At 47.2% G+C, this 10,312-nt stretch overlaps 2 protein-coding genes across 4 annotated transcripts in view; one reads left to right on the top strand and one right to left on the bottom strand.

Moving 5' to 3' along the window:
- Positions 1-1,958: 1,958 nt before the first annotated feature.
- On the bottom strand, positions 1,959-8,739 carry Gid8 (GID complex subunit 8). Of its 3 annotated transcripts, none has more exons than XM_005410002.2 (5): positions 8,543-8,739; positions 5,731-5,860; positions 4,292-4,488; positions 3,683-3,880; positions 1,959-2,914 (listed from the first exon to the last, which is right to left on the bottom strand). In XM_005410002.2, exons 2-5 carry the CDS (start codon positions 5,846-5,848, stop codon positions 2,741-2,743), a joined length of 687 nt encoding a protein of 228 aa, XP_005410059.1. In that variant the 5' UTR covers positions 5,849-5,860; positions 8,543-8,739; the 3' UTR covers positions 1,959-2,740. The 3 variants fall into 3 exon arrangements, with proteins under 3 accessions (XP_005410059.1, XP_005410060.1, XP_013362929.1); XM_005410003.2 differs by lacking the exon at positions 8,543-8,739 and adding an exon at positions 8,393-8,536; XM_013507475.1 differs by lacking the exon at positions 1,959-2,914 and adding an exon at positions 2,954-3,146.
- An 87-nt stretch (positions 8,740-8,826) lies between these two features.
- Positions 8,827-10,312, top strand: part of Dido1 (death inducer-obliterator 1) — a 54,166-nt gene continuing 52,680 nt past the window's right edge. Inside the window, exon 1 of the mRNA XM_005410007.2 lies at positions 8,827-8,984. The gene's annotated coding sequence lies outside the window, so the exon portion shown is untranslated. The remainder of the gene's footprint in view (positions 8,985-10,312) is intronic.

A 10,312-nucleotide genomic window follows, 5' to 3' on the forward strand; every position in this document is an offset into this window, starting at 1 on the left:
TCAGAAAGTTACAAACTAGGGATTTTTCCTCACACAGCTTTATGATATAGAAAGAGAATACTAGAATATTCTTAAATTCCATTTATTTAAGGCACTTTGCACCAGAACGTGTAGTAAACTACTCTGTAAAATATAACTACATTTTAATAATCCCAACAGTAAGACACAAATGAGACAAAGTAGAAAAACCAAACATCTACCATCCCAAAGTAGCTTTACTTCATTTGCTTGCTGCAAAGATGAAGACTGCAGCAAGGGGTAAGCAGGAGAGTCTGTAAAGCACTTGTGTGGAGGGGGACTGCAGTCCGTGAGGTCACGGGGCAGAATACAGTAACATCTGACATCCTCCAGTCTCACTGACATCTGGTACAGTGATCGCAGCACTGGCTGATTTAGCTGCTCTGACTGAACTGCTAAGTAAAATAATAGCAACACCACTTAATAATATTTCATGCATGTGACAAGCCCCACTTGTGTTCCAATAGTCTGTGGATAACTCATACAGTAAGACTTCCCATTATTATACAACTCACACAGCCTCGAGCTACAAGAACATGTCAATTTGGTTATATATTCATGATCCATGTAAATGATATATATACACAAACAAAAGATAATAACATGCTCATTGCCTGGTGTTTTTCCAAAAAATGCAGTGGTTGCTTTGTTTTTGTAATACTGTGGATTGAACTCAGAGCCTCTGCACTGAGCTAGATCTCCAGTCCTTCTTTTTTTTTTTAACTTTTTTTGAGACAGGGTCTCACTAAGTTACCAGTGTTAGGCTCGACTCCAGATCCTGCTGCCTCAGCAGAAAGGACTGACACTCACAGGACCAGGCCTTTACTCCCACTGCTCTGCACTTCAGTTTAGTGGGCTGCTTTCTCTCAGCCCCACTGCCAGTGCTCTTGCTTTAGTCCCATTTGGTGGAAGACAGGAGGGAAACAGCCTGGCAAGATGCAGTGTGACAGACAGGTCGATGCCCTCAATGATTGGCTCATCTAGTTCACAATGCAAACATATTTGGATTTCTGGCAGCAACCTAGGCACAGGGGACCTCGCTGGAGCAGTGCTGAAAGCCAATGTTTTGGGTGGGCACAACTGTGGGGCCATCACTCAGGTGTCCCTCTGCTGAGTCTTGATGCTAGAAAAGCCTGTTCTAGGGCCTGACCAAGAGCTGAGTTGGGAATTCACTTGTTCTAATCTTGAGTAGACTACAGCATCTGCCCAGCAATGTGAGGCTGGAGTGTGATCACCAGCTGGCCAGTACCCAAGCTACTCAAGTGATGTGCCTTGACGGGCCATCCCAAGGCACATCCCTGCTTCCTCAAGCATTGCTCACTCAGTATCTGTTGGCCTGGTCTCTTCCCTTAGGACACTTCTCCTCCCTTACCTGGAGCCTGGTAAGCCTGGTTTTTGGGCTCTTTACTGCCATCTTCAGTGGATAGGTCTTTACTGCATTCTATAACACACAGTGAAACTGGTGCTGTCACTATGAAGCCACTCCATAGTGAAGACTGAGCCTTCAGCTGCCCTTGTGGTTTGAGGAGTGCAGAAGAGCTACTCTGACCTACTATACACAGTGGGCTCCAGCAGTCAGTCATCCTCTTCAGATGTGACCAACCTTTAGAGTCATTTCCTCCCTTAGGGTTGAGAATAAAAACAAGTCAGAGGAAAAGGGAGTTTTATGAAGTAAATGTAGTAAATTTGGGAGTTTTTTTTTTAAATTATGTTTTTAGCTGAGGATGGTGGGGAATGCCTACAACCCCACAATTTGGGCTCATAATCCCTCATCAGCACCAGGGCTGCCTGCTGCCTGTGGCGCTCCTAAACTTGTGGACTGGGTAAGGTGGCTCTTCCAGCTGCAAGGACAGGTGATATCACTGTGTGAGCACAGGGAAAGCAATCCCTGAACTAGAGATTGCCTGAGATGAGGGAGAGCTTTTTCGAGGCCATTTTGGTCATTCTTGAAATCAGAGAGAAACCTTTATTTTCAACAAATATGCCTACAAGAGATGGTTCATTGATCTACTATAAACAAGTCTCTCTTCACATACAGCACCAAAATATATATTTAAAAAATTAAAAAACACACAGCCCCGCCCCTCATACACACATCTCCCCAAAAGCTACACAACTTGGACCAAAAGGGAAAAACAAATCAAACTCAATACCCTCGCACAAAAGTCATCTTTGAATTAGGATTTACAAATTTATATATTCTTTCCTATGAAAAATGAAACAAAAAATACATGAAAAACAAAGGGTAAGGAAAAACTGAAGATAAAGGCCTGACAGGACTTAGGAAATTAAGAAAACATACTGTCTGCCTACAAGATAACATGAAGCAAAAGAATGGTCAGTGCTTTTCATATACTTTTGAGTGGGAGGCTGTAAGTTTAACTGATATTCCCTAATAATGCAGCACTCAATGACAAGCTAAGCCCTCAGGAGCCACAAACACCAGGAGCACTGAGACAGTAATCAGCAAGCTGTCAAAATCCTTAGGGTGTGCCATACTGCATAGACTGCTCAGACTTCCAAAGAGTGTCTTTCACTGTGAGTTTGCCAACAATAAAAAGGGACACGTTCCCTTTAAAAAAAGATTCTGGGTCCAAAAAAAAAAAAAGTACAAGAAGGAGGAGGGTTCACTACTGCAGTGAAAATCTTTCAGTCACAGTCTGAGGGGAGGTAAGTCCTGTGCCATTGTGACAGTGGGCGCCAGGGTCTGCCTGCACCAGCTCTACTTGGGCTCCTCAATCACACCCTTGCTGAGGTCTGTCATTTTGGGATATTTTACTTTCTTCTGGTCCAGCTCATTCTGAGCCCAAAGTAGTAGTTTCAGTAATTTTGCCAGCTTGGGTGTTGACTCACGATTCTCATAATCTAGAACAGCTTGGTTAACTTCACTCCACACCTGGAAAATAAATACATCCCATAAAGACAACGACACACATAGAATACAGCAATCTATTAATAATATACATTTTATATTTTTGGAAACCAATTAACGTGAGAAGTTTCTTATTCACTTAAAACATTGAGCCCATAACTGTGAGCCACTTTGGGGGTACTAAGTGCAGCAGTTTCTAGAGTCTGGTCAGTAAATGTCATATGCAGCCTCCAGGTCGGTTCAATTCTGTAAGCCTCTAGAACAAAGTGCAGAGGGATCTGTGAGAGAGCAGAGACCAGCACAGTGGACAGTGCAGGTTCTCTCCTGACAGGCTTCAAGCAAACATCCCAGCTGGACCCGTGAGGGTCTTCTATAGGGTCCTCAGAGAGGAGAGAGCTGGCATGTGGGAGAAGGGAATCTGCGCCTGGGCAATCAATGAGCTGCACATTCAGCTGCCGAGGAGTGGCAGCAAGGAGAGAAAGTTTCAGAAGAAAATATAAAAAGTACTTAGGATAGCCATTTTCTAAGTTTCCAAACAGGAAGAATGCTAAGATAATTAAGACAAATTAGCACCGGGCTTGGGTACTAATAGTCACAACTCTGATGCTCCCAGCTTGACAAAATAAGAGTAAAATTTAGGAAGGTGCTGCCACTATCACCATTTAGTGCCACCAGCCCAGAAGCTAGGTCTCGCCCCAAACCACAAATGTAGCACTCATGCCATCGCCCTGGAAATCCCACTCTGAACACCTATGAAGGGTAAAAAGAAGTCTTCCTCTTATTGACCTCTACCTTTTGCCTCTGCATCATGTGGAGAAGGTCTCCGAAGGGGGACTCCTCAGGGCTGTCAAAGGCCAGCAGGGCCAGTGTACGCTCCATCTCTGTGAGGCACTCTCTGCTTTCCTCGCCCTGCTCTGCCAGCTGTGTCTGGGCGAACTCCAGTGCTGCCTCAGTCTCACGCTGGCGGATCAGCTCAATCAAATGCTGTTGCTGGTAATGGCAAAGACAGAGAACCTTAGATGGTACACACACAGGTGACACATGCTCAGCAACACCAGGCACTTGGTGCCAGGCACCAGTACACTGCATGCGACTGGAGGTATAGCTCAGTGACAGAGCGCTTGCCCAGCATGCACAAGGCTCTGGGCTCCATCCCTGGTACTGCCAAAAAAAAAAAGTATAACCCAAAAAAGAGATGCCTTTCCTAGCATCTCCAAGTTATTAAATTTGCATTTAAACAGCAGCTTCTAAAATACATAAAACAGCAGCTAACTCAAATCCTGCCCACACACAAACTAAAACAATATTCTATTCATGCAAATTAGCCTGCTTATTTCTGAGTCATTACAAACCATCTTTACTTACTGAGCATCCACACCAGATTACTCTGCTGGGACTCACCTGCAGATGAAAGTAAAGATACCGATTTGTGTCCAAGAGTTCTGGATGGAGGCTGTTGATCAAGGCGATGGCCTCCTGAATCTGACCCTTCAGAATCATCTCCCGAATCTTGATCCGTTCATCAAGTGTTTCTAGATCCACACTTGGTTCAATTCCAGATTCCATTCGAAATTTTTCTGCTGCTTCCTTAAAGCCCTCTAAAAATAAAAACCATTTTCATTGCTAGGAAAGGTAGCATGGAATTATTGCAGCTTTTGTATCTCTAGAAAGTCCAACTGCCTCTATAAATACCCCAATATCAATCTCTTTCTTAGAAACTTGTATTGCTCTCTCTGATTTACAGAGTAAGCCCTCCAAACAGGAACAGGTCCAGGGATGTAGCTCAGCAGCACAGCACCTGCCTAGGAAGCGTGAGGTCCTGAGTTTTACTCCTGATACCAAAAAAACAACAACAAAAAAAAACAACCAACCAACTAAACAAACAAACAAAAGAATAACACAGGAACAAGAAGACCATACTTTATTGCAGTGTCAGTGAGTATCTTGAAGAAGACTGGGATTATAGATCTGAGTGCCAGAGCTGAGGTCTGACTTCAGACGAAGCAGACAAACTAGATGTGCCTTCTAGATGGGAGGACTGCTGCACCTCCCATGGGCTTCACCTGTCATTCCCTCGCTTAGTATAAGCCTATGATTCTCTTCAACATCAAAGCATATATGTCCCTCTTCTCACTGTAGGCCTAGTTACACTGGCACCTTGTCACCTTTCTAAAAAAAATTGGGGGGGGGGGCGGTTCCAGTACCGGGAATCAAACTCAATACCTCGCACTTGCCAGGCAGGTGCTGTGCCGCTGAGCTAAATCCCCAGCCCCTCTAAAAAATTTTAACAGACATTAATTCAGGATGGGGGACTGAGCATTAACAGGAGGTGGTTTTTACATTTTGTGCTTTTTGAAAGTACCTAATAATGGTTAGCACTCTGGACTCTGAAAACACCTACATTTTCTCCTGACCTTTTTCCTCCCAATAGAAGGAGAAAGAAGGGTCTGAAAGTTGTCTCCTTCTATACATTCCTGCCCTTCCTCCCTTCCCTCTTTTGGGGTGGGCACACTTGGAAATAGGCCAGTGTACTTTACCAATCAGGCCATAAGATATAAATTATTTGGTCTTTAAATGCATTTCAAAACAGTCTCAATGATCTTGACTGTCAAAAGCCAAGAAACAGGTTGTGCCTTAGGTCTCAGAGGCCTGGGATAATTATTTTATCTCCAGAAAAGGCCATCTTTAACATGACAATTTACAAATCTGTCAAGTAAGCACTGTTTTTATAATGTATAAACACAACGTAACTTTACCATCTAGCTTCAGCAGTAAAGCATCACTTGGACAAAAAGGAAGAACTCTGTTTAAGCAGTGGCATCTTTCTAGCAAACTGTTACCTGTGACTAGGTAGTTCATGATGAGACGATTCATGTCTGCTCGCTGGACATGTAAGTTATTGAGCTTTTCCATCCATTCATCTTTTGTAATTTCATCGGGCTTTTCTGCATAACTCATTCTGATTTACTTCTAAAGGAAAACATAATAATCAGTTGAGAATTTTATTCCCATCATGATCACTTCAAAAAATAAATACAGCTATCTTAGAAGTGAGAGACTATGTCTGTGCTAATACCCCCACAAATGTAAATATTATATATTGCAACATATAACAATTAAAAAAGAAGAGGGAGGAATGGAAGATTCTTCTAATCTTGAAAACAGCACAAAGGGCCTGAGACCCAAGTGTGTGTTTGGGGAACACCTGCAAGGTTGGGCTGTATGCACTCCAACCTTGTAGGATACACAACAAAGAACCTAAAGGTCTTAGAACTAAGCAGCCAAGAGCTTGGCTAGAGTTTGAACAAGAAAGGCCTTACAAACCCAGGAAGGCATTATGGTTCCCCGCTGAGTGCAAAAGGCAGCCAAGTGCAAAGTTAAAAGCTAACGTGCAAGCTATGACATTTGATAGAGGAGGCAATCCTATGTCACCAGACTCACAAAAATGAAGAAACCCGACAGTGCCAAGTGTTAAAAAAGATATGGAGTCAAGCATTCTTTGTAAAGCTGCATAACTCAGCTATTCCAGTCCCGCTAAATCTGTATCTTAGAAAAACTCAGTCAGAGTGCACAAAACACAGACAACTCTGCTCACAGAAGCACTGCTTGGATGGACAAAAAATATGAAAGCCACTTATCTCAATGTTCATTCAACAAAAGCATGGACAAAACAACTGCAGCATACAGAACCTATGTCCCAAACTCTCTCGGGACAGGTATATTCTGATATTCAAAACTTTTCAGATTGTGCAAAAGTGATATGGCATAAATTCCTATATATTTTATGATAGCCTCTCTAGGACATGGGCCAGCACTCCATAATAAGGCTTATTATTTCTTCACTGAAATGTGCTTGTATTTGCACTAAGTGCAAGGAAGGATGGATATCAGACTTCACTAAGTCAGGTTTTTGTCACCAAGTAGGCTTAAAAATAGCAGTTAAAAATGAATGAAATCACACAGAATCACCTGGATAATTCATACAATGACACTAATGTTAAAGCAGAGGCCCAAGTGTGGCGTGAATTTTGAAAAGAACAAACAGAAAACAAACTACACAGTCTGTGCCTTAATAATAAATACCTGTGAAAAAACTGTTCTTGTTCTGTACTTTTAAATAAAGGCATGAAATTTGACACTTGGAGGTGGCTACCTGTGCGAGCAGGATGGGAAGGTGGAGGTCACAGGGCCAGCTCCACCACCTCCAGGAGCACTTGGCTGGGCTCTGGAGGTGGGTGCTGAGGCGCAGCTGCCTATGACTGTAACACTTCCAGACACATGCGTATACATTGTGGACATCTGCACACAGCACAGTATAAGCTAATTTGCTTCAACAAATTAAAAAAATTAAAAGTTGTTTCTGGTTTCCTGGCTTACAATGGGATAAATGTTGGGTGGCAAGAGCTAAGTCCAGCAAGGAGACACTCCAGTTTAAGAGGAAAGCAGAAGAAATTAGAAACACCCCACATTAAGAAGCTGTGGCCAGAGAGTCAATGGCTCTGTTGGACGGAATGTGAAAGGACAAAAGAAAGGAAAGAAATGAGGACAATCGGAGATCAGAGGTTTCAAGCTTGAGGCGTTGGAGGCTGGAGCCACAAACAAAGAGGGGAGACTGCGAGCCGAACAGGTTGGAGGAGCACAGCAAGTCAGATAGCTGGATGACAGGCCATGGGCTCCACGCTGGGGACAACTGGGGACCCCTGCCCCCACACAAGATTACTTAAAACCAAGAGTTCAGCCAAGACCATCTAGGGAGAGAGTGGTGATACGGAGTGAAAAGGGGCCACATTAGCTGGGGGACACCAGCACTGCAGAGATCACTCAGAGAGGGAGGCAGCAGCAGCAGAAACTCTGCTGAAGGGCCACTAGGAAGGCGCGACGCAAAAATGGGCGGCGCTGTCACACGGACAGATACTTCTCGCGCCGCCACAGGTCAACTGCAGAACTGACCGGGATCAAACTCAGTTTACAGGACACAGACAAGCCAAAGACCGATCTGAAAGCCGCCTCCCTCCCGAGCACCTTCCTCTCCGTTTCCACTTGTAATTGGCAGTTGCACTGGCGCCATTCGGGAGCCCTAAGTGAAGTTATTAAAAACACTCCTGTTTTTCCGGAGAAAGCAGCAGCCCCGAACTCCAGCAGTTACACGGTCAACAGAGACAGATATTCCGAGCAGTAACTAACGTCCTCGAGTTCAGGCTGCTTGCACGCAGTTTTGTTATACAAATCACTGTCACAGAGACAGACGCACGCGTCCCATAGCTTAACCCCGTCCTGCCCGGCGTCCGCCCTCACTGCAAACTCTGGCCGCCGGCCCACACCCGGCCAAGCGAGCCAGCCCGCGCCGAGGCCGCGCTGGGCACAAGAGGACAGCGGAAGCGCAAGTCCCGGCCGCTCAGGCCTCCGACCTGTGAGCCCCCAGCGCAGACAGCACGGCGGACGCCGGCCTCCGGCCCCGGCTCCTGACCCCGCACCGCCAACCCCGGACCCCTGGCCTCTGACCTCCGGCCCCCAATCCGCAGCGCAGGCAGCCTGGTCGGGAGCCTGACCCCGACCCCTAACCTCCGACCTCCGACTCCCAGGCCCCGGCCTGCCACCCGGCCCTCCTGAGCCGCTCGGCCTGGTCGCCGGGGCCTGTCGCGGCCATCTTACCGTGCTGATCCCGCCTCCCGCGCGACGCGGTGTGGGCGGCGGGGACTCCGCGGCCGCTCCCGGGGCCGGGGAGGGGCGGCGGCGGTAGGCGCCAAGCAGAGGGAGGCGGAGGCGAAACAGCAGTCGAAGCGGGGGCGGGGCGGGGAGCGTGAGGGCAGACACTCCGACGGCCGCCCCTCAGCCACCTCTCGCGAGATCACAAGATCGCGAGCCGGCAGCCAATAGACCGCTCCTGCAAGGGGGCGGGGCAGGCTGTCACAGGAAGCTAGGGTTTCAAACTTCCGTTCTTGCGCACCACTCTCCGGAGGCGCCCTTGCTCTACGGGTTGGCGCGAGAGTCAAAAGAAGTCGGCCGCCTTTGCACAAGATGGCTGCTGTGAAGGTGTCGGAGCACAGAGCGTTCGTGCTGAGATGGCGACGTCTAGACTAAATCCGAGGCAAAGGTCCCAGCTCTTTTAGCGTCGTTTGTGTGAGGCCATACGGGATGAGACGGGGCGGGGAGGTGCTGATGCCTGAGACGAGGAGGGCGTCCCCCGGCCGGCGGCCTGCTAAGCTCGCGTCCCAGAAGCCTGAGGAAGGCCGCCGGGCGAGAACTCTCCCTTCCGTGGGTGGAAGCAAATTCCTCCGGGTTTACTTGGCGGAAGATACGCATCGCGTCCTCACTCGAGCCCAGAGCGGGAATCACAGTGGTCCTGCATAGGGCACCTCCCTCGGCCGCGCTCGGGAACGGAGAGGAGCCTCTGTCCCACGGTGCTCATGGAGGGGACCCTGCCCGAGGCGCTCGCCGGGGAGACCCCTGCCCTGGGGGGGGGGTCCTGGTGGCCGTCGGTGCGCTCAGGGCTGAGGGTGCTGTGTGGAGCAGGAGAGGGTCTGGGAGGAGGTGATAATTGGATATTTGCGTATTTATTTGCTTGCTATTGTCTGCGTGAGAAAAATGCAAACTCCGTCATGGCACAGTGTGTTTATAACGTTAAGAAATGTAAAAATGCTTCAGGAAAAAGTGTTTAGAAGTTGCGGTGAGATGGTTTAGTGGTGTAATATAAGTTTAAAAGTTATCTGAGTCTACAGAAAGCGAGGTCGGACTTTTTCTCAGAGAAAGTAAATTCCGTTCGGCCGGTAGGTTGGACAATGAGGACTGGTGGTGTACATTTCCCATTAATTGAACGAGTTAAATCTGCAGGCCCAAAGCTGAAACAAAGCCTGTCTAAACGCAGACGCAGTGCAGTCAATAGTAACATCTTTTGTACTGCTTAACCCTGGGTAAACAGTTGCCGTATTGCAACTCAAAAAGTGTGCAAGAGGCCTGCCTGGGAGAAAGCTCGAAGCTTCAGAGAATGATCTACTCTCAAGAGGGGTTAACAGCACCTCCACATTCCTCCTCATCCTGCCTAGAAACTGGCCTGTGTGTAGTATTTCCCAGCCTCTTAATCTTTGGGCCACAGTCTGTTCCTTGGGTTGCCACCGTGCCTTCCTAACCTGTGTTCCTCCCAGAGGTCTTGCCAGCCCCCTCTAAAACCACTACCGACAGGATGATCTCTTTATCTCTCAGCTCTGTCTTCTTGACACCCTCCAGGACTCTCCAGCTGCTTACTTTTTTTTTTTTTGTACCGGGAATCGAACTCATGACCTCAGACTTGCCAGGCAAGCACTTATGCCACTGAGCTATATCCCCGGCCCAATAACTTGTTCCCTGAAGTCTTTTTTTTTTTTTTTTTTTTTTTTTCTTTTTTGGTATCAGGAACCGAACTCACGACCTTGCGCTTGCCAGGCA

This window comes from Chinchilla lanigera, unplaced genomic scaffold (genome assembly GCF_000276665.1).
Source record: "Chinchilla lanigera isolate Chin_1 unplaced genomic scaffold, ChiLan1.0 scaffold00127, whole genome shotgun sequence".
In the NCBI taxonomy this organism is placed as follows: domain Eukaryota; kingdom Metazoa; phylum Chordata; class Mammalia; order Rodentia; family Chinchillidae; genus Chinchilla; species Chinchilla lanigera.